At 36.2% G+C, this 25,000-nt stretch overlaps 1 protein-coding gene across 2 annotated transcripts in view; it reads left to right on the top strand.

Moving 5' to 3' along the window:
* Positions 1 to 19,136, top strand: part of LOC109406330 (uncharacterized) — a gene marked incomplete at its 3' end in the record, with an annotated part of 119,088 nt that extends 99,952 nt beyond the window's left edge. Inside the window, 3 exon segments of one of the 2 annotated variants that reach the window (XM_062858532.1) lie at positions 5,713 to 5,916; positions 6,321 to 6,865; positions 18,899 to 19,136. In XM_062858532.1, the coding sequence (XP_062714516.1) occupies positions 6,532 to 6,865; positions 18,899 to 19,136 (572 nt within the window). 2 annotated transcript variants of the gene reach the window in all.
* Between the last annotated feature and the right edge of the window lie 5,864 nt (positions 19,137 to 25,000).

The following is a 25,000-nucleotide window of genomic DNA, read 5'->3' as shown; positions in this document are numbered from 1 at the left end:
AAGAGTTCTGCGGAGTTCAAAGTAAGCTCAATTTCCTGACACAATGCACCTCTGAATTTCTCTGCTGGTGTCGTTGTTGGCGGTCACCAGTGAGCACAAGCACGCGAATTCTTCAACCGCCTCGATTTCATCACCGTCGATAGAAATTCGGGGTGGCAGGTGCGGTGATTCCGCCCTAGAGCCTTTTGCCAACATGTACTTTGTCTTCGACACATTAATGACTAATCCGATTCGCCTGGCTTCACTCTTTAGTCGGATGTACGTTTCCGCCATCGTCTAAAATTTACGAGCAATAATATCAATATCATTAGCGAAACCAAGCAGCTGAACGGATTTCGTGAAAATCGTTCCACTCGTGTTTATCTCCACTCTTCTAATTACACCCCCTGAAGCAATGTTGAACAGCAAGCACGAAAAAACTTGCCGTAACCCTCTGCGAGATTCGCAGGGACTCGAGTGTCCCTGATACTCGAACTACGCACATCACTCGATCCATCGTCGCCTTGATCAATCGTATCAGTTTAACCAGGAATCCGTATTCGTGCATAATCTGCCATAGCTGTTCTCGATCGATTGTATCATACGCCAGTTTGAGATCGATGAACAAGTGATGTGTGGGCACGTTGTATTCACGGCATTTCTGTAACACCTGGCGAATGGCGAACATCTGGTCCGTTGTAGCGCGTTCACCCATGAATACAGCCTGATATTGCCCCACGAACTCTCTTGCAATCGGTGATAGACGGCGGCATAAAATTTGAGAGAGTATCTTGTAGGCAGCTCTTAGTAGTGTGATCTTGCGGTAGTTCCTGCAATACAACTTTGTAGATGGGACACACAATATCTTCCAAATTTTGTTCACTAACCCTCTAACCCCAATTTTTTAATTTTGATCTGATTATCAGTTTTCGTCATCTAAAATCGATTTAACCATGTTTTGGAAGATGATTCTTTTTAATTCTCGATTTTATGAATTTTGGCTTTAAATATTTCTAATTTTTATTTTTGATCATCCTTAAACTATTGTATTTTTCCCTGAAGCCTATTTGGTATATCGATTTTTAAGGATGAAAACATTTAGAGATTTTATGAATACTGTGAAAATATTTTTATTTTAATTTTTTCCATGGGAAATTTTATTATCCGTGTAATTTTCAGGGAAATCATTTTAGTGTGTTTTCAACTGCCTTAAACTCTTTTACTTTAATAGAATGATTAAGGAAAAAATACATTAATTGTTGTGATTAAATACAAAAGAAACAATGACATCTGAAAGGTGACCAAAACATCAATTTTTCAATGATTAAAAAAATATGAATACGCTTTAAAATACATCAAAAACCGTTTTGAGATAGACAGAACTGTCCTATATATCAGCTAAAAATATAAAAGTTTTGATTGCCCAGGCAAGAATAAGTACAAAAATGCTCAAACCACAGACAAACAACCGTAACACTCTGATAATTTCCATCGTACACCGATTTAACGATCTTCTTCAAAATTTGATAGTTGGCCAACTGCACAACCGTGGCGCTTACATAGTTTTTGTTCAAGTTTGACGTTTGCTCACTACCGCCACCTGGTTGGTGGTCGGCCAAACATAGTCCTTTTAGCATTGGGCGAACATGTTTCCGTGACTATGATTTGAATCGAAAAATGTTCAAAGTGTTACGTCTGTTTGTCTGTGCTCAAACTATACCCCGTCTAAAGGCGGGGTTGGGTATTAGAGGGTTAATACAAGAATTTTAGAAATATCCCAAGTAACACATTTTGTTGTATAAGTGTATAAAATACGCACTTAATACAAATCTCCATGTTAGGTCACGAATGCAAAAAACTTAAATTCATACACTTATATCACCGAAAAAGCGCAAAAATGGCGGATTATACAACATCTTCGATGTTATATAAGATGTTTTTCAGTACATCGTCAGAACATAGCTATATGTATTTGAGAAGTATTCAAAAGTATTGGCTATACTTACTTGTTCTGATCATGTTAGCAGGAACTAAGTTATTACCAAATGAAAATCCTTGTATGATGTTTGCCGCCGCAGTTCAAAACAAAAATAAACTATCCTTTCAGCTTCTCCTCTACGAAATGCTAATAGCCAAACATTATTTTGAAGTTCCCAAGTTATTTTGATCTAATAATCATGTTGTCATTTCCCAGTACCGTGACGAAATCTTTTGTACGAGCCCAGATTTATGGTGAAATAAAAGATTTCATTGACCATAAATTCAAGCGCCTTCAATCAGATGTTTGATGTTTTAAATATACAGTCAGTTTTTCTACATATTGAATAAAGTGGAATCAAGTTTACATGAAGAGCAACATGGTGGTATTCTATGACAGTGCCGTCAAAAAGTGTTGGAACAGAAAATATTTTCGAAAGAAGCATTTCTTATGTTGTAGTTTTAATAAAGAAAACATCAATAATGTCCCAATTTTATCTATCCAAAATTATAATGTATAAAATTCCAATATACTTTTAATTTGATATAAAAATGTATAATTTTTTAGAAGGCACTGTTAGTTAGTCTTAAATTGATCATTGATTGCCTAATAAATAACGATCCTGTAATGAGTTTAAACTACATCTTTTTAACATCTTTGTAACATGCTATTTTGTTTGTCATTGAATTACCTTGAAATAACATCTTCGCGGCGTATTTTAAACAACCACCCAAAGAAGTTGTAGTATGTAGTTGCAAGTTGTTTTTGACTGGTGCTGAATACCTTGTTCCAACAATAATAAAACATAATCATATATGAAAGGCAGCTAGTAAAATCAAAACAAACAGGTCAATTGTCAATCCTGTGAGTTTAGTTTTAGGAATATTTTTGCGGTTTGCGTTGGGGTTGTGAACGAAAAAAGTGTATTTCCAGGTAAGTGAATTAGTTAAATTGAGCTCCAGATCCCGAGTGTTTTTCACTAAGGCTTGGTAAAGTATCGGTTGATGATTATACACTACAAGGCTGATGTCGAAATACTCCAGGTTACCAAGCTCTTCTTCGTGCGCTATACGTGTGCATAATTTTATCAGCTATTGCGAAATGTTGTAAGCTAACTATATTGACGACAAATATTGGAACTGAGCGAGCATGAACATTAATTGGCACTGAATTAAAATTCTCATGGGAGATGTTATGAAACATCTAAATTTAAGAAGTGGTAAAGACTGGAAATTTGTGTACCATCAACGTACTTTCGACGTAAAAATAACATGTTCAGTATGTCAAGTATAAATTATGTTCTATTGAAGTTTCACAGAACATGTCATTAAGAGAAAAATGATAGTATCTTTGACATGTTTATTTTATGTATTTCAAACGTTGAAGAAACTTAAAAGTATATTGATAACATTATTTAAACGCTGATTGTCGCTGGACTTAGTAAGAACATGTTTTCAACTAAAGATGTTTTGAATTGCACCTAAAATCCATATATAAAACATCTTTTTTAAATCCTAATTCAAAAGATGTTTTCTGTGTTACTTGGGATCTGCACTTCAAGGAAAATGAAAAATAAGTGTGAAAATCAACATAAACCTTAAGCAAACTTTGAGATTTCTAAAACTTCTGGAAAAGCCTGTCTGTTATGCATTAAGGTGAAGGTTGCTCGAGATCATAATAATAAGCTTGGGTCCCGCTCTAACAACCCTCTCAACCACCTACTCAAAACAAACAAATCAGACGGTGCACAGTGTAGTGTGACTTGGACAAATAAACTAACAAAAAAGTTCCAAAAAGAGCTGTAATATAAATAGCAGTTGTACCTTTGAATTTTGGCACACATTTGATTTATTGCATATGCCCACCAACACAATTTGTTCTTATAAAACATTTTTAAATTTATTTAAATCTCTACATTGCCCAATATTTTCACCAATTATCGCATTGTGCACCACTTTATTTACGTTTTTGTTGACAACTCTCTCCTCTCTTCTCTCGTACTTTTTCTCTCTGACCGTAGAAAACAACCGTGTTATGGGGTGACATTGATTGATGTAATTTCAACTCATAAACAGCGAACGATTGTTCTGTTATCTATTGAAATCATATTGGCTGTATGATATTTAAAATAGTTAAAAAGATTACCAAAATAACAGCATTGTTTCGTGATAAACATGAACTGCGGTTTAATCAATTTTCTCCGTACGTTGAACAATACCACTCAGTTTTACGGTACGCTTTTCCGTGTTAGCGAACCGCGATGAAAATTAATCCGGGTTTTCGACCACAAAAGTGGAAAACGCGTAAGTTTTTCGCGATAAACGGTAGGTCAGGCGAAAGTGAGGACAATTTCGCGTAATCGATCAACTTATTACAGTGCTGTGTTGTTTGAAAGACTAATAAAAAATTATCTTAAAAAGGTGGGACACACTTGTCGAAGAAAAAAAAGTGCAGTGTGTGCTACATTTTGGCACGAAATCGTGAAAAGGTTGTGAAAAATGCAATGCAGTACTTCCCGACGGACGAAAAATATAGTTTTCTACCACCAGTAGCAACCTAGGTGCATTTTTAGAAGGGAAGCACGTATAATTTTGAGGATTTGTTCTCTTACTTCCGCGCTACTCGATGACTAGGGTGAGGGGAGGGAGGTATAAGAGAGAGAGAGTGGCGGCCATACTCGCTGCCATTTTGTAACCCCAGCAACTATGTCCTTAAATCAATATAAAAGGATAAGATACGTCACGCAAAATTTGCAAGGGAAATGTACAATTTGAGCTGTTTTTGCTCAATTTCGTCAGTTTTCACTCAACAATGGTTTCAAGGGAGATAGTGGCGTAGCCAGAAATTCCCTTTAGGAGGGGTTTTCAACGATAAATGATACCTTTTTTATTTGACACTCATATTTGAACAGCAATGAACAATGGGACCATATACCGAAATTTTTTTTCACAAATATTTGTTTAGAATCCCCCGTGGCTATGCCACTGAAAAGAATACTAAATGTTTGTAATACATACAATGTCCTAAGTTGTACAATATATGTAATAGTAACAAGTATGTTTGATAGAAAGTTCTATTTATTTATGTCTATCCCAAAAGTTGTACATATAGAGTTATAACTAAGAGTAAAATGGCACACATGTCCCAAATGGAACATAAAGTTCCTCTGAAGCAGGCTTTCTGATACTTTATGAGGTAAATTAAAAAAAACGAATGCAAACTATTAGTCTGCAAAAGCTGATTATCAGCTTCAGATTATACTGTGTTTCACATAAAAATATTTCCGCCGTAAGTTGGAATTCGGTCAGTCTCCTCAACTCACATGCTTCCTCTCTAGAGACTCATCTTTGGTAGTTTCGTTAAGCCAGTCAGTCAGCCAACATCATTAGTGAAACTCTTCTGAATGAAAGTCACGAATCCAACATAGCATCTAATAGTTTGCAGCATCGTTCAATAATAGTTTCTAGTCTAAGAAAACAAACATCAAAATATTCATCACAAAAGCATCTGCGGTGCTCTTTCGCGCTATGGCCCCTACAATTCGCGGATACCGCACGATATCGATCTCGCTGCCGCACAAAACACCTCAAGTTCAATCGATTCCTCGCAAGTCACAGCATCAACGCGCGACGGACGGCAAGAAGTGAGTTCCTCGTGGTTTGCGTGCCTTTCTCTCCTCTAAATATAACTGTAGTTGTATATTGACATTTTTATTCCAACCTCTTCATTCGTCTCCGTTTCTCTCTCGATTCCAGTTTTTCCACATCGTAAAAACAAGATTTCAACCACATTCTTCAGTCGTTCAGTTGCTGCTGCTACTGCTAGAACCGGCGCGGAACGATCTTCGATGGTTGCAGAGCGTGTGTTTCGGGTGTAGATCGCCGCGCGCGCAGTAGGCTGGCGCGGTTTGGAAGATCAACAGGCAGTCAGTGCCTACTGCGGAGTATAGTGTAACCATGGTGAGGTGGCAGTATTATTCACAGCATCGCGTCGTCGCCGCTTGCTGAGACCGGGATGGGAAGGACGGATGTGAGCAGTTTGAAAATGTGAGCGCACGCAATTAGGCGTGGAACGGTTCTCTTCTTTCCGAATGGTACCTTCACCTGAACGTGCAAGTGTAAATGGGCTTCTGCAGGAAATAGGCATAACTGAATTCCGTTTTTTTATTCGTGCTGATGGGATGAAGAATTTCGAAAAGCCGGAAGAAAAACAAGTTCATTGTGGTGTCCAAAAAAGGTGGAAATCCGTCGCAATTATAACGAGCGATGAAGCAAGTGATCTGTGGTCTCATCAAGTATCGAAATTGTGGGTAATGCATGTAGGTGTGTTCCAATGAAGTGAAACGAGTTTCGTGTCGTTATAGATGAATCCATGAAGACGTAGAAAACCAATTGTGCTAAGGTGTTCCAGATGTGCTCATTAGTGGAGATGAAAGTGCTTAATATGAATGTAGTTGAAGCAGCATCATTATTACTAGCAAAACGAGAGGAGCAACAGTGCCAGTGGCTGCAGCATCAGTACTTCAAATTCCGTTATAGTGAAAATGTGATCCACTGGGAACTGGAACGCGTTAAATGCTGAAACACATACACTCTGGCCCCGTGTCTGGTCAAAACAGATCTACACGGGGTCTCAGCCGGGCGGCCCAACCGCTGAACGTGTCGACAGTGTCGGCCACTTCAGTGACACCGTCCTCGACGAAACACATGAATGGAGGACCGCCTAGGCTGTTGTCGTCATTCATAACTCCGCTGCCGTCGGTTTCGTCCAACAGCAACAATCTCAATGCAACAAACAATAACAACTCAACAACGAACAACAACATCCTGAGTAGCACCACTGTAAATATTAATAAGGATCGACTGGGCGCGCGAGAAGCTTTAACGAGCTTAGGATTATTATGTTTAGGTGAGTATTTCGTAGAGCTATTATTTATAGATTTGATATTCTTGGGGATTTTTTACGAGAATCAATTATTAAGATCCATCGCATGATACGTTTTCTAATTATGCAGACATTTTCAGAGAAGTTTTGTTAACAAAGTGTTTCAAAGTTTTGTATCGTGTTGTAAACCAGATATCGACAGATCTCGCTCGAAACAAAAAAAAATAGTAATGTCGCTGACGCAATCTTGTTAATATTTTGAACGATGACCCGCCTGATCTCGGTAACGACAACATTTAAACTTCAAACAAGTTTCTCTGGGGACGCAAAACGATACTAGCGAGTGTTTGATTACATCTTCCAACATTACCACCTGCAACAATAATTATCAGCGGGGAAAATTACCTTGTTCGTGGGTCAGTCACGATTTGTAAATATGTACATACAATTTATGTAGTAAATCATGATTATCTTAATGTTAACATTATTGAATGAAAAATAAATAACAAGTTGCAATCGATTCGTGTAATCGAATATTTTATTATTCAACTTCGACACCTTTATGTAATTGTTCCACTGTTGATCAACGCAATGTTTGTCAAATTATTAGAGTTTCAAATGTCGAATAGTGAAATCCTCAATTAGTTATTTATGTAGTATAACTAATAATTGGCAACAATTCCTAAAAAACAAGTTTTCCTCTAATTTTCGGAGCATACGAATTAAGACAAAATCTTTAAAACACATGGAAGTCATGCAGAAATACGTACAGGATTGGGTAATGTTTCTTAAAGAATTTCAAATGCTTAAGAACCAACATCTAAAAAAAATGCAAAACCCCGTATTTAAGACAGATCTATTGTACACTTTACACTGTTTGAAAAAAAAAACAATAATCAATATCATTCGAAACCTACCTTTATACTTAGCGCAAATATTTATTATTTAAAAAAAAATCTTGCCTCAAATATCCTTTTGACCGAAATTGTTATTTATCACAAAAACTATGGGACTTTTCAGTAAATACTCCATAATTTATATAACAATCCTTTTTACCGCTGGTTGGCATTGCTGGTGGACTAATCACCAGGGTGCGATGACGTCACATTTTCGATTCTCGCATCTTGTACCAATGTTTAGGGAACTCAAATGCATTGTCAATGGGGGAACCCAATTGATGTTCGCTGCAAGCAATCCTATTGGGTGGGAATAGGGATGTCATACACGTGGGACTAATGTTCTTGGTATTGTCCTCGGTATTAAATTAGCGCATCATAATAAATTTGATCGCAATTTCAATTCTATATACTCAAACGCTTATGGCATTACGGAGCCGAAATCTGCGTATCATTTTTATTTGCAAATTTTTTCCAGGAAATCTATCCAACATTTTCGGAAAAAGCTCGTGACCGCGATTACTTTGCTGTCTTGTTGGTGTGAATAAAATTCCATCAAATGAAATGCCCTGACTCCAGGTACTTGAAAGTGATCGTTTCTGTTCTAACGAGGGATGAGTTGACCAGAAGTTTAGTATCAGGTAAATGAATAAATTCCAGTTCTTTTTCTGACTAGAACAGCCAATACAGAATACGTTTTGAAAATCCGTTGAAAAGCGAATGTTTTGAAAAGACGCTGCATAAGTCGGACGCCGAGTTTAACATCAAAGTTAATTAGTATTGGTTCCCTTATTAAGCATGTGGTTTTTATTTTCATCCTACGAAAAACAAAGGATTGAAGTGCTGTTTGTTTTGTTTCATATTTTTGTATTTTTTGTTGGAAGTGAGCACCCATGAAAACAAAAAGAACGGAATCAATCGGTGCCGTAATTGCTTGTTTTCGAATAGGATGAATATGGGAGAGTGAGATTACTGATGGCACACATACCCTAAATAAACTTTAGGCTAAATTAATCGGATTGTTTTTGTTTCAAACTCTCTAAAACGCCTACCAGTATGCAATGCGCGTACATACATTCGTAATTGCCAGTGTTAATCTCACCCCAAATGGACCACTCTACAACATTCAGCTTTCTACAAATAGCTATTTTGAGTTAATTCCGATCAAAAATAAAATACTTCATCCATTGCTAATCCATTGCTCTGTATACATGTAGATAAGGTGCTTTTGGAAAATAGAATAATGTCTTGTTCCTTTACACTTGTGCATTTAAAAATTTTCATGGGGTGTCCATTTCGCCCCGGGTGTCCATTATGCCTCTAATCCCCCTATCAATTTGAAATCCCAAAATCTCCATACAAACTTCGCCCATAAACTGTGAAGTCCGATCCAATATTTTTCAAAAATTCTTTCACTATAACTTGTCTAGGGTCAGAAATCCCTGTTCTTATTTCTCATCCCATAACGCGAGCAGTGTAATCAGTACTGAACCAGGAAATTGAAATAGATACTTTCAGTATAAAACAACAGCACCAAATAACTGTGTGGCCTTCCTTGTTTCTTCTATAAATATGGGCCAGCATCAAGTTGCACCTAACTGAAGATATTTAGTATGGTACCGGGATTTCGGGTGAAATTAATCACTTTTCACTAATTTTTGAATTGTTATCGATATGGTCAAACTCAATGCCATAAAACAAGTACGACCACGGTTCTCATCAGTCAACGAGGTTGAAACTTTGCAAATCATTTTATTGCAATTAATATCATTCAAAATATAAAATCGATATTATGTTTTCGGGGTGAAATACCTTTGTAAGTACTGAAAATATGTTTTCCACATTAATTAACAACCGCAGAATGCGAAAAGAGGCCCATATAGCCGAGGCGGTAAACGCACGGGTATTCAGCATGACCATGCTGAGGGTGACGGGTTCGATTCCCGGTCGGTCCAGGATCTTTTCGTAAAGGAAATTTCCTTGACTTCCTTGGGCATAGAGTATCTTCGTGCCTGCCACACGATATACACATGCAAAAATGGTCATTGGCAGAGAAAGCTCTCAGTTAAAAACTGTGGAAGTGCTCATTGAACACTAAGCTGAGAAGCAGGCTTTGTCCCAGTGAGGACGTTACGCCAAGAAGAGAGAAGAGAGAGAGAATGCGAAAAGCTACACAAAACTTATACAAGTTCTTTAAATTTTTAATTAGGTACCGTAATCCGGGGTAACATTGATCAGAATTTTCGATCTTTCTTGAATAATTCTCTTGTTAAAGCAAATGTTACATGTTTTATATTTTTAAAAGAAGTACTGGCCCTCTGATTATGTGTTGAACTACTCGAAAAAGTATTGTAAAACTTTTAAACATGTTTAAATAGTTTTTTTAATCTAATTTTTGATTTTGTTGATTTGGGGTAACATTGATCATGTCAGTGATCAATGTTCGTTTGTGTTGAAAATATCCCTACTTACTAAATTCGGGGTCGCTGATTTCGAATATGTTGTCCAAATTTTTACAAGTAGTGTACTTTTTGAGTTATTTTGAGATTTAAATCCTCCAAACCGCGAATAACGCCTAAAGGTAGGCAATGGCCTAAGGAATTGATAGCCTTCTTTTAATAAATCGTATATTTTGTTGAAAAAGAACATTTTCATAAAAGTTTCGTTCATTAAATCCAACTCTAGGATATCATATTGAAGTAATAGAGTGATTTCGAACCTCATATTGTATCTAGTATTCATGCCATGCGTGAATGTTTGACAATGTATTTCATTGCGTTGCGAAACACAGTTATGGAAATATCGATTTATTTCAATGTTTATGAAATTCAATTTTCAAGAATTACATGTCATTTAATAGCTAAATAATAGCAGATTACGATATACCATTCGATACCAGAAACTAATTCAATATAAAATGATTGTTTGAACATTTCATGAGGTCGGTCAATGCGATCAATGTTACCCCGCTGATCAATGATACCCCGTTTTACGGTATTTATGTTTAAAATTTGACAAATCCAAAGAAAACCCCTGAAAATATGCAATTTTCATACTAAATAAGTGATTGCTTTCGGAAAAGTGCAATTTTATGCATAAATTTGAGTACCGTTAAACGGGGTATCATTGATCAGCCGGGTAAGATTGATCAGCTTGACGGACCTCATGAAATGTACAAACAAGCATTTTATATTGAATCAGTTTCTGCTATCGAATGATATATCGTAATCTGTTATTATTTAACTATTAAATGTCAAGTAATTTTTGGAAATTGAATTTCATCAACATTGAAATAAAAAGATTTTTCCATAACTGTGTTTCGTTACGCAATGAGATACATTGTCAAATATTCATACTAGATACAATATGAGGTTCGAAATCGTTGTATTACTTCAATATGATATCCTAGAGTTGGATCTAATGAACGAAACTTTTATGGAAATGCTCTTTTTCAACAAAAAGTACGATTTATTTAAAGTAGGCTATCAATTCCTTAAGTCATTGCCTACCTTTAGGCGTTATTTGCGATTTGGAGGATTTTAATCTTAAAATAACTCTAAAAGTAGGGTGCCTGTACCAGTTATCGCACCACCTAAGAAAAACTATTTCTACAAAAATAAGAAGAAAACCGACGAATGTAAACAATAAGTCAAATGATAGATTAGTTTCCATACTTTACAGGAAAAATTTAAAACCGGAGCCAAAACTACTTTTAGTATTTACAGTGATGTTCCGATTTTATCACGGCCTCTACGCGTCTGTCTTTCATTTTCCAGTTATTTTCTGTTACATTTGAGAGCAAGTGTTTCCCATTTCCTACAAGATGAATGTCGAAGGCGCGTTGTGCAACGTGAAAAATATTGATAAATCGTATAGGTTTTGTAGAATATTCAAAAGAATTTTAAAAAGGGCCGTGATAAAATCGGAACAATACTGTATTACGGCGTGTGCCAATGATAGGAACCCTGTACCAGTTGTGGACACATTTGTTAATTTGGGTTACACTTCGCACTATTTACATGCTTTCCTTATGGGATTTGCCATAACTGGTACACTATGGCGAAATAGAGTGCAAGGAGGCCGAAAAGTTAAGGAAAATGATTTATTTCTACCATAATTTGAGCAAATTGTGAAGTTTGAATGATTGCAATCATCTGTTGTGATCGTGATCTATTGTTCACGAAATTTTTCTTGTTGATTTATATCTTTAAAGGTTGAAAATCAACTATGGTGAATTAGAGGTACTGTAGCCATAACTGGTACACTGAGCCTACGTAGCTTGTAAGAATTTGGACAACATATTCGAAATCAGCGACCCGGAATTTAGTAAGCAAGGGTATTTTCAACATAAACGAACATTGTTAACTTAGGTGATCAAATCAACAAAATAATCAAAGGGCCAGTACTTGTTTTAAAAATATAAAACATGGAACATTTGCTTTAACAAGAGAATTATGTAAGATCGAAAATTCTGATCAATGTTACCCCGGATTACGGTATTTATAGAATTTTCGATAACGAAATCGTGTTTAGCGAATACTTGGCAGCTAAAACCATCCATTCAGATATTCCTTATAAATGCGATACAACCACGGTAACACAAGTTTGAAAGTGTCTTTGCAGTTTGCCTCACACGCAGTTCTGGAAAATATACAGAAATATGTGACTGATTGACTGTAAAACATGTAAACTGATCATTTAATAACTCTTTAACAAGATGATGGTCATTTTTTTTTACAAATTGTTCAAAGTTTAAAGCGTTGTTTTTAACAAATAAAATTAACCCTCACGTCGATCAATTTCACCCCACTGATCAACTTCACCCGAAATCACGGTAATTCTCCAGGTTACTCGCTCGGTCCGGAAGTAAATAAAAGTTAATATTACATCTAGGGTAAAACATATAATTTGGACATGTATGTAACTTCGACAGTCACTGTGATGTTTGGCTTGTTCCGAAGCCAAAGTAGATATTTTTCAATACCGATCCAATTGATCAATTAGATCCTATTCTGTTGATTTACGTTGAAAATACGCTTTACAATTAAGAATTTACTTCAAAATTATCGTATATATAAACTGTGCCACTAAAACCCCTCGAATGCGCAGGTATGCAAGAGAACATACACATTACCGTCACATAATCAACAGCTTGGATTTGTCTCTAGAATAGCCAAGGATTTCACCGACCCATTCTGCCTAAAAGCGCTATATTGTTCCCTCGTTCGACCGATCAGAGAACGCTTTCGGTTGTTTGGGCTCCAAACGATGTAACATGGAATCACTAGAACTCCACTAGAACTCCAATGGCGCTGTAGTCACTTTTCCCGTTCAATTATGTTAATATCTTAAATTGCAATAATTGACTATTTTTATGTGTCCATCGTGCAGAGTACCTTTTGTTTTGGTAAACTAAATTTATTTGACACTTCTAGTATCGCTTCTGCCGCTGTAAGGGCGTGGAAAACTAGATGTTAGTCACACGAACAGTCGCGACATTGGACTTCTGTGGCTAGTTATTCTAATGGCACGACCCAGTGAACCTGCCGCCATACCCTGATAGGTGTCAGTTACTTGGCCTTGAAGGTCTTGTCAGAAGGCGCAATATACAGCAGGCCAAATTCATCGTCCAGCTTCTCAGCGGAGATATTGACTGCCCTCATCTCCTATCGCTGATTAACTTCCGAGCACCGACTAGGATGTTAAGGCATCGTAGCTTGATGCAATCACGATTTCATCGATCGAATGACGGCTATAACCAACCAGTGAAGAGAATTGTCAGACAAAAGAGGCACAAAACAAGCAACAAAGAAGACGCGGCGATTACTCTTTATCCCTTTATCCCAACTAGTAACAGATCATGACATGATCTCGAACTTTTTTGTTGCAGACAAAACGGAATTTGTTGCGTACTTTTCAACTCGTGAATAATCAATTGTTACCAACCCAAAGTCGAACTTTTTTGATGATACATCTTCAGCAGCGTTGTATTGTCGGGCCGCCACCAAACCGGACGTCGCACAATTAAGTCGCGACGCGACCCAACACGCGACGTTTTTGAATCATGTCAAAAGTAGTGCGCATCCTTCCCGTTGTTGTCAGCAACACAGCGCACTAGATGCGAAACAGTTGCGACACTTGTGGCCCAAGAAAATGGCATTTTTTGATTGATTGTCTGTCTTGATTCCAACCGGATAGACAATAGTGTTTACCGACTCGAAGTTACCGCTTGAAAATCACAATGCAAGCCTTAAAAATCTCTAAACTTGTGGTGCACGATCTTTGTCCTATTCTGTTCAAGTTGGGACATACCTATGTCGCACTGGGTAGAATGTCGCAACGCAACAAATGTAGGTTGCGACATTGTCGTTATTGTTGCGCGATGGTTGAATTTTGATTCACTGATTTTGCAATAATTTCGACATGGCAACCTCACTGGGTTTATAAAGCACCTTCAAATACCGAAAAATATTGATATTTTGCAAAAATGTGATCGTACGAGCAATTTTAATACAATGTGTGTTTCCAACACAGTCTTTGTGCGGCATGGGTGTTGACCAAAAATGAGAGTTTTTATTTTAGAGAGTAATTTTTGGAAATTGAATTTCATCAACATTGAAATAAATAGATTTTTCCATAACTGTGTTTCGTTACGCAATGAGATACATTGTCAAACATTCATACTAGATACTATATCGTCGGTTTCCTGCAATAGGGACATAACTCAAAATTTGTCATTTTTGAGATTTTGATGGCAAATGATGAAAAACTATGTAAAATTTCAACTCACAAAGACCCGCTCCAAAATTCGTTATAAAATACGGGATTTGGGCATTTTCACCAATTTTCCGCAATAAAGGCACAACTCAAAATCAGTCAACTTTTTCAATAGTCGTTGAAAAATAGTAGTCAAAAATTCATGAAACAGATAGTCCTTCAGCCCCTTTCCATGATACAACAATCAAAATTGGTTCACTTTTGTCAAATGATGAGAGAAATAAGTGAATTTGCAGGAGGTGCTTCAAGATTGCCAATTTTCAAACGCTTATTCTGAAAATTCACATTTTTTGAGTTGTGCCCCTATTGCAGGAAACCGACGATATGAGGTTCGAAATCGCTGTATTACATACTTCAATATGATATCCTATAGAGTTGGATCTAATGAACGAAACTTTTATGGAAATGCTCTTTTTCAACAAAAAGTACGGCTATCAATTCCTTAAGTCATCGCCTACCTTTAGGCGTGATTTGCGATTTGGAGGATTTCAATCTTAAAATAACTCAAAAAGTACGTAGCTTGTAAGAATTTGGACAACCTATTCGAAATCAGCGACCCGGAATTTAGTAAGCAAGGGTATTTTCAACACAAACGAACATTGTTAACATTGTTAAATATGTGACTGATTGACTGTAAAACATGTAAACTTATCATTTAATAACTCTTTAACAAGATGATGGTCATTTTTTTTTACAAATTGTTTAAAGCTGTTTAAAACAACGCTTTAAGTTTTTAACAAATAAAATTAACCCTGACGTCGATCAATTTCACCCCACAGATCGATTTCACCCGAAATCACGGTAATCCTCCAGGTTACTCGCTCGGTCCAGAAGTAAATAAAAGTTAATATTATAGCTAGGGTAAAAAATATAATTTGGACATGTATGTAACTTAAACAGGCATGGTGAAGTTTGGCTTGTTCCGAAGAACTTATAGAAGTACCGTAAAATGGGGTAACTTTGATAGTTTTTCAGCGAATTTTCTCAATATTTTTCCATGAAACAGTATTTCTTCTAGTTTTATATTTTTTAAACAAGTACCGAGGTATCGATTATCAATTGCAATTGAAAGATTCGATGATTTTAAATATTTTGGTTGACATTTAGTTTTCTAAATGAGCGAGAATCAGATTTTCATTTTGGGGTAACTTTGATAGTGCCCTGAAAAACATATCAAATCTTAAATAAACATCACAGAATGAAATCTTAGGAGTATGAACATGATGAGAGAAGCCTTGTGAAATATATCAGAGAGATTTTGTTATATCAAAACATTGATTTTTACTAAATTTTGCATTTAAAAATGAGTTGGTGGAGTACTGAGTGAAAAACACAGTGAATTTAGCTATCAAAAATCATTATCTTTGTAAAAACATAATATTTTGTTTAACGATACATCAACATATTGCACATATGACACATGCTATTCATGGTACCGTAAACTGGGGTGTAGTTGATCAGTGGGGTGAACCTGATCACTCAATTACCCGCGGATATCGACTTTCAAGGAAGCAACAATTATATTTTAACCATGCGCAATCCAGTGACATAACAATAAAATGTAATGGTAACTTCCTTGAAAGTCGATATCTACGGGTAATTGAGTGATCAGGTTCACCCCACTGATAAACTACACCCCAGTTTACGGTAGCTTTTTATTTTAGAGCAGTTTTTAATTGTTTTATTAAAAAAAATTGAACAACACAGATTTTTCTACATGAAATTACAAGGGCATTGCATACTTTTAGGCGTTTTCCGATGTATGAAGATTCATGTCGCAATTTACAAAATTGCTTCCATTTTGTAAAAACACACTTTGTTAAGAGATTGGAGGCCAGATTTGGATCCTACTATGATGAATCTATCGAGAATAAGAGTCCATTAATTAGAAAAATAATTGAAACGAAGTCGTATAGCAGATTGTTTGAAGGTGTTGACAAATGACAAAATTATCAACACTTTTTAATGTTTGTCCAAAAAGTTGTATATAAACTAGGATTTAATGAAAATACGTCTAAGATGAACTTTCATATGTATAGAATTGATTTACGTTAGCCTTTTGCTTAACTGGTAGAAAGAATCATAGTTATAAGATAATCTATACAATGCCTGTCGCACTATCAAAGTTACCCGCGTTATCAAAGATACCTCGTTTTACGGTAATTTGTTTTATTAAAAACATAACCGTTTAGGATAACTCATGTATTTTGGACAGACTGAAACATTGTCCGTTAAGTTTCTTAGAATCCAACTGAATATTTTGCAAAGTTACTTATAAGCTTTTAATATAACTGGACTTCCTTGTGATTAAAATCTTAACGAAAGCATGTTTAGCTGAGAAAATCACAATTTCCAATCGTCTGTTAGAACTGCATTTTGGACACCGAATATATGTTTTGGACATCCTCAGGTACCGTGATCCGGGGTAACATTCATCAGAATTTTCGAACTTTCTTGAATAATTCTCTTGTTAAAGCAAATGTTACATGTTTTATGTGTTAAGCTACTCGAAAAAGTATTGAAAACTTTTTAACATGTTTAAATAGGTTTTTTAATCTACTTTTTGATTTTGTTGATTTGGGGTTACATTGATCACCTAAGTTAACAATGCTCATTTGTGTTGAAAATACCCGTAAATTCGGGGTCGCTGATTATGAATATGTTGTCCAAGTTTTTACAAATTATGTACCTAATGATTTTATTCAAATTCAATGGCTCTGTTTTCGTTGCACAAATGTAATTCTATTGAAAGATAAACGGTATTGCCCTCCCGGCAACATCCAAATAAGTGTTGACTTTTTGCTCCTGTTTAAACGTTATTTTGAAGGTATGTTTATACTCAACTGTTGTATTTTTAAGGTTCAATTTTCCTTCGAAATTGTTGGAAATATAGTATCGGCATCAAAAACTGTTTGCGACAGTTTCGAGTACCTCCTCCATCTCATTCCTTACGTAAAAGTAAGAATGGGTATCCCAATATGTATAAAGCAAAAAATGGCAATGTTACGTGCTACTTGAACCTTATGTTCATATGATTCCATGACCGTTGTTTACCATGATTTAACATAGGTAAATGTGAAGTAATGTTTATGTTAGTTTGGAATACTTAGGGTGGCTGAAAATGTGCATTCTATTTATCAGTTCACACTTAACCACTTCTTTAATGAAGCTTTTTCGAAGAAAATCTGATTTCCTCGAAATATTGCAGCGTCACATACATACATTGCTATTCTCATCTCGTTGCTTGTTTTTGTTTCAAGTTTAATCTGACCGTTTTTGAACTTGTAGCTTGATCCTAACTTACTCTGCTGTAGCTTAAAACAAACGTTTTCCTTGAATTGTTTTCTTCCGGATCACCAGGATAACGGCACCATCTTTCATGACAACTAGAATAGTGAACAGTAAAATTATATAAGACTGGAAGGATCAAAGAACTCAATGTACATATCGCCAAGCATGCAACATAGGTAAATGTGGCACTACTGTGGCAGTCATAGATGAAAATTCGTGTTGGTTTGAAATGACATCCAGTTATGTTGTCAATATTTTAATAAACTATGCTAATAATATGCTTGTTTTGACGAATATGATTCTACGTCGTAGTCGCGACAAGGATTAAGTTACATTGCTTCGATCACGTCTCATCAGTTGAACTTATGCCATCAGCTTCAAACTTTGGAAGTATTCTCCCTTTGGTGAACGCTTACGTTTTTGCCATTATTGTCAACTTCGACATTACTTTATTGCTTGATGTTTCGGAAACCTAGATTTATTGAATGTGAACTAAAAGACCAGAAACTATTACAGTATTACCTTGTATATTTCTTTGCGTACTTTTCTTCAAAATATATATCGTTCTTTGGCAATGCTTTTTCTCCGTAGTCCTTTTCCTCCGCCGTTGGTTTTGCTCCCTTTTCTACTGCATGTTGATCAAAGTTTGGATTTCTTCTGAGATAGCTTCATTTAATTGCGTTCTTTGACCGATTCCTCAGTACGACTCCGGGGCCGCCCTATTTGCTACTTGGGGCTACTTGGGCTGTAACTTTCGTAATGTTGAAGTGCGATAATCCATACACGACGTTGTTTGTGGCCGTTTCACAAAAATAAACAAACGTACCTACCTAACAATCAGCAATACGTCCTGCGATATTGTATACTTCTGGTTCATGGAATAAAAACCTGCGATTGCCGCCCAATGCATTATTGATTGACTTATAACGACTGATAGCTATTTCAGTACATATTCTATATAGTTTCCCTAAAAGCCTGTAACCAGAATAGATAAAAATTAAAATGATGGCGTTTGGGAATAAAGAAAACATAAAAAGCAGCTCAAAAATGCTCTAGTTTAATCGTTCTTTCTTTTGTTTCCTTCTGATTTCAGTGTCTCTTTTGTTAGCTTTATTATCGTTAATATTTTTGTTGAAAATTTCTCCCGGTGGCCGAGAGCCCCCGCCACCGACGGTTGGACCGGCAGTCTTGGAGGACTACGCGATCGTCTACGACGTGACGCTGGCGCTGTGTGCCCTTTCGCTGTCGTTGAACCTGTGCTGCCTGCTGGTGTGTGCCATCCAGTTTCTGTTTGCTGTTAAATTAGTCCGTGCACCTGCAACTACCGGAAGGTAAGAGAAGCCAAAGAGCACCAAAATGCATGATAATGATAAAGAATGCGCGTCCCTTGCGGTCGCGCGGTAGGGCGAGTCCATGCTGTATACTTTCTCTTCTTTACTGGCCTGACGATGTCTGTAATACTTGGATATGTGAATCAATGTTAAACGAAATTTAGTACAAGGTAAATTCACATTTTCGTCTTTCGGGAAGCTCGTGTTTTCGGGAAGCTCTTACTCTACAAATCATTCAAGCAGAGCCAATAAGTCCGTACATTTGATTTGAAATAATGGTGGAAATACGGCTTCAGTCTCAGTTACCTATGTTATATTTTTTCAAAAAAAACGTACTTTTTAATTATAGGGAAAACTACCTCATCGTGTACACCGTGTCCAATAAGCTCTCATACAAAATCAAACTCAATTCAGTTCACACCTGTAATTTGGATTTTCAAAGTAAATTTTTTTATTGAAAGGCCAACTAACATACACCAAATACACCATATGTTTCGGAACTAATTGTCCTTTATCCTTCTCTGCTGATCGCTTATGTGTCGTAAGTCCATTTCAGCTGGCACGCACGCCATTTCATTGGTATATCGTCGTATGTTAACGAGTTATGGTTTTAAGTTGAAACCAATTAGGTTCCTGTCCTCCCCATCGCTAGTAGCAACTATGACCAGAAGAGAAAAAAATATGAGATCCTGTATTGGTAAAGTACGGAGCCGTTTTATTTTGTACAAAATAAAACGTAAATAAAACAAGAATGACCATTTACCTGTTTCAATGAGATTTGTTGTGTTAAAGAAGCATGGGTGCAACTTTTCTGGTTGATTCACACCATTCTCACTTATAAAACATGCTTGTATTTCTATTGTGGTAAATTTTGTCCAAAATTAACGTTTTATGATGTTTATCTTGATATAACGGTTATTTTCATGAAAATCAGCCCAAGTTGAGCTTACTTGCAAATTTCTTACCATATCATCATTAGAACTGTATTGTTTTAGCCTTAGTATATCCATTTGGTACATAACTTGGGATACACACTCAAAATTTATCCTCATGGACTCTATTTCGCTATCGTAGAATGAAAACCTTTTCAGATATTTTTCTTGCGTGCCGGAGAAAACGGATTTCAGAAAACGGAAGTGTACTTCTAGCTTCTCTAAAAACAAATAGAAAATAAAGTTATTCTAAACCTATGCTTTATTTAATCAGTGTTATGTGGCCTTTCAATACATGTATTCATTTTGAAAATATGAATCACATATGTGAAATAAAATGATCTTTTCTAAATTCGTATTTTGTATGAGAACTTATTGGACACGGTGTATATTCATTTGAACAACTTCCTTACTATGTGTATTATAGGTAATCCCACATATTTTGACGGGCTTGATGGCCTAGTCGATCATTACTGATTCGTATGCAGAAGGTCCTTGGTTCAATCCTTGGCCCATCCTTTTCCTGCTACTTTGTATCTTTCAATATACCGTAAAATGGGGTAACTTTGATAGTTTTTTAGCAAATTTTCTTAATATTCTTCCATGTAACCGTATTTTTCCTAGTTTTATATTTTTAAAACAAGTACTGGAGTATCAGTTATCAAGAAACTGCGTAGCTGCCGGCTTAGAATAGCACTACGGACCACCTGTTTCGGGGGTAAAAGTCCACCAAACAGGTAACCCCAATCCAAGGTGTCAGGCGACTCGTGCTGAGGGATGAATGGTTGAGGGGGTTTAAAAGATGCTCGATCTTTAACGGAGCCCGTAGCGTGGGTAGATCGCCTTTTTGGGTTGCGTTGCGGTGATAGATCTACCAAACCGAAATCTAGTGTCGTGCTATTTTTCAATTTCGGAATATGTGTTCTGGTAATTCAAGGAATTATAGTATTTAGTCCTTACTACTGGTGTTTGGGAGACTTCCAGTTTTTGAATAAAACTGAGTTTACCAACTTTACTTTGCATATAGTTAAAAACCTCACCATCAAATGCTAAACTTAATGCAAAGGAAATCAAATTGGGTTAGGGATCCATGTATGTACTAACTCTTCGAAGACTGGAAAGTGCTAGTACGCAAGGAACATACTAGAATCCTTATTACTGAACACATGTCTCATTATTGGAATGATTTTGCTGCTAATGTTAAAATCCGGGTCCTAAACTTCCTACTGGGGAGAATTTAGCAGTAAAACAAGGGTGATGCTAGGTTTCCGATGCATGGCTATTAGCCAATGGCCAATATCAGTACTCTTGTTTTGTTTTCTAACAAAACAAAACAAAAACTGTATCAAAATCGATACTTTATTGCCCCTCAATGGCAATTGAGTAATGCGACATGCACTACACTAAGGATACGGGTAATGTCACAATAGATCTAAAAACTGGTCGCAATGACAAATCCGAACAGGAATTAAAAAAAAAAACAGTTATCAATTGCAATTGATAGATCCGATAATTTTAAATATTTTGGGTAACTTCTAATTTTTTATATAAGCGAGAATCTCATTTTCATTTTGAGGTAACTTTGATAGTGCCCTAAAAACACATCAAATCTTAAAAATAACCACAGATTGAATTCTTAGGAGTATTTGTATGAACATGATGTAGAAGCCTTGTGGAATATATAAGATTGAATTTTTATACTATTTTTTTTACTAAATTCAACATAAAATTTTTTTTACAAATTTTTTTTTTTACTAAATTCAACATATAAAAATGAGTTTGTAGAGTACTGAGTGAAATACATAGTGCGTTCAGCTATCAAAACTCATAATCTTTGCAAACATATTTTTAACGGTACATCAACACATGATTACATGCTATTCATGGTAATTTTTCTTTTTTGAGTTGTTTTTGAATGTTTTATACAACAAACTAGCTGTACCCGGCAAACTTTGTCTTGCCTACTGCGTTTTTTTGACGTTTCAAGTTTCTATCCAAGACCAAGTCCCCGATCACAAAATGTATGGAAGATCAATTTTCAAAAACTCTCAATTTTTCCATATTTTTTGCCTCATAAACCTTCCTTGGGTGAAAACTAACAGAACAAAACTAAAACGATCAAAATCGGACCTTCCGTTCGCAAGTTACGCGTGGTCCCACGTATGCCACTGCATTTTTATATACAGGTATGTTCCGTTTTATCAACACGGTCCGCGATTTTCAGTTGACAAAAACGAAATAGTAATAAAAACGGAATAATTTTCTTTGGCAGAATATTCTGCAATATTTTTATATGAATTGGAAGATTTACTATAGAACACATTCCAAAAGTAAAAATATGCATTTTATTATGAAATTGAATTGTTTTTTGTTGTCTTTTAGCACATCTTGGTTGCACATTTCAAATTACATTTTTCTGACAGTGATGTTAACAAGAGGGTTTCACCACTTTTGTGACCATATTATTGGAAATATATTTTCGTTGAACGAAACAATGACACGTATAACAGTTCCAGTACCCGGATCGACGTTTTAAAATATGACATGCTTCCAAGAATTATAAATCTCCAGGAACGTTATTCCGATATCCTAACAAAGAAGGATATGTTTACTTCATTCCGGAATGCATTTCTCCACGATTATCATCTTAACAGATTCCTATGAAAGTTTCGTCTAGGATACTTTTGGGAAATCTCCAGGAATTTTTTTAAGCAATCACTTGTATTTTCTCCAGAATATTGGATTCTCCAAGAAGTTCCTCCAGAATGCTTCTAGGTTACCTTGCACCATGCCGCTTGTTTATCTTTTAAAATTAAATAATTTTTAGAGAAAAGACGTCTGCCCCTTGTGATTTCTTTAAAAAATTTCTTCTCGGATCAACCTAGATATCCCTTTTTAAATTTCTCCTGGAGTTTCTTTGGGGATCCCTTCAAATATTTAACCAGGAAATGGAATTTATTAACCATTCTTATGCATTATGTTGGAATAGCTCGCTGACGTAATGTACGGTTTGGGTCTGGAAGGGCCCTAATGTATAAGGTGGGCTAAGAAAATCATTCTGGGATTTAACCTAGGCCCTAGACATCCTGTTGAAATTCATCCAAGAGATTCACCTAGATTTTACTTTTGTAATATAGGAGTTTCTTCGTTTCTCCAAAATTTCCTACGGGAATTCCTCCAAGATTGCTTTCTGAAATCCCGTCAGACTTTTTTCTGATATTTCTCCAGATGTTCTTTTTGCGGTTTCTCCAGAATTTCTTTTTGGATTCCTCCAACAGTTTTTCTAGAATTTCTTCAGAAGTTCTTTCTTGGATTCTATAAAGATTTTCTTTTTTTACTTTGTTTTTGATATTTTTGACTTTGTTTTGGTATTTATGCGCAGTAGAAAGATCTACACCTACTGGAACTATTATTATGAATAGTCCTAAGAGATATTCTAAGAGGATTCTATCTTTCATTTTTGTTATTTCCCTATGATTACTAGATGAACCAGCCTTGGGCTGAAAATCTCGTTAAAAAGATAATATAACACTGATAACTGCCCACGATTTTTTACTGCGTTTCCTAGTAATCTCCCAGAAATTTGGTCTAGTAATCTTTCAAGAATCCTTTCTCAAATCTTCCAGAAAATTCTTCAGGGAGTCCTCCTGATATTCTGTATGGAAATCTCCGGGGAGTTATTCCTGAGAATACTCCAGAAGTTCCTTGTGAGAATCCTTGAGAAATTCCTTCTAGGAATCCTGTATAAGTTCTTTCCAGAAATCATCCAATTGACCCTCGAGGGATAGGATTGTTTGATCTTTAGTTTTTTCTTGGACCCCTTCAGGAGTTGCTGGAGAAATCCAAAGATCATTTTCCAAGATCCTAGATTCTTCCTTCTAAGAGAAACTTATTTCTGAAAGACTTAAGGACAAGGTATTTGGAGTACATAGCTCAACATTTCTAGAGCACCGTTTTTCAGAGCCATTGAACGGATTTGGATTAAAATGCATCACGCTGTTGACAACCACTGAACAATTGACGTGATGCATTTTCATCCAAATCCGTTCAACGGCTCTGAAAAACGGTGCTCTAGGAATTTTTAGCTATGTACTCCAAATACCTTGTGCTTAACTCCTAATTCATCTAGAGGAACTTCTGAATTATTTCCTCACGATTTCTCAGAAGAAATCCATTAACCCTCGAGCGAGCGTGAATATAGCAGTTTCGGTCTGGAAAATTTGGACAGGGTATCAATGGTGACAAGAGAGATCTCTGGTTTGAGCCACGTCGGAAAGAAATAGCGACCAGGAGATAGGAATTCAGCAAATCGCATAATTTTAAGAAAGTCGTGTAATAAATCACGTGAAATTTATTGCACTAAAGTCTTATAAAAAAAGATTATAGTGTAAAAATTCAGGCAAGGACAGGCAAAGAAAGCCCTAAGTTCTCGAAGAACACTTGAAGAGGCAGGCCAAGATCCAGTTGGTACGGAAGAAGAAGAAGAAAAATAAGAAGAAGAAGGAGGATCGTCAGAAGGAAGTTCTTGGAGGAATACCCAGATGGACATTCTGGAGCAATCCCTGGAAGGGACACCAATTGTGCCCTAACACAATAGGCTAATGAAATAGAAAAAAATTCGATTACCCATGGTGATTTTTTCCTATTGCCGGATAATCGAATCCGTCCTTTGATGGTTTTATATGCACATCCCATCTCAATTGTCAAGATTTCAGGGAAATAACATAAAAAAGACACTATACCGTCTTCAACCAGAGGTTGTACAGACTGAACGATCACAAATAAGTGACAAACAATACATTAGGTATAGAAAATACTCGTACGAAGTGGGGATGGAGGGGGGCTTGACAATTTCCATTTTTCGCGTGACGTACGTTGTATGCTCCCCAAGAAACCAAACTTTTGGATCCATTGTTTGACCGTACAGAATGG

This window comes from Aedes albopictus, chromosome 3 (genome assembly GCF_035046485.1).
Source record: "Aedes albopictus strain Foshan chromosome 3, AalbF5, whole genome shotgun sequence".
In the NCBI taxonomy this organism is placed as follows: Eukaryota; Metazoa; Arthropoda; class Insecta; order Diptera; family Culicidae; genus Aedes; species Aedes albopictus.
This window is presented reverse-complemented; position numbering and strand designations above follow the sequence as displayed.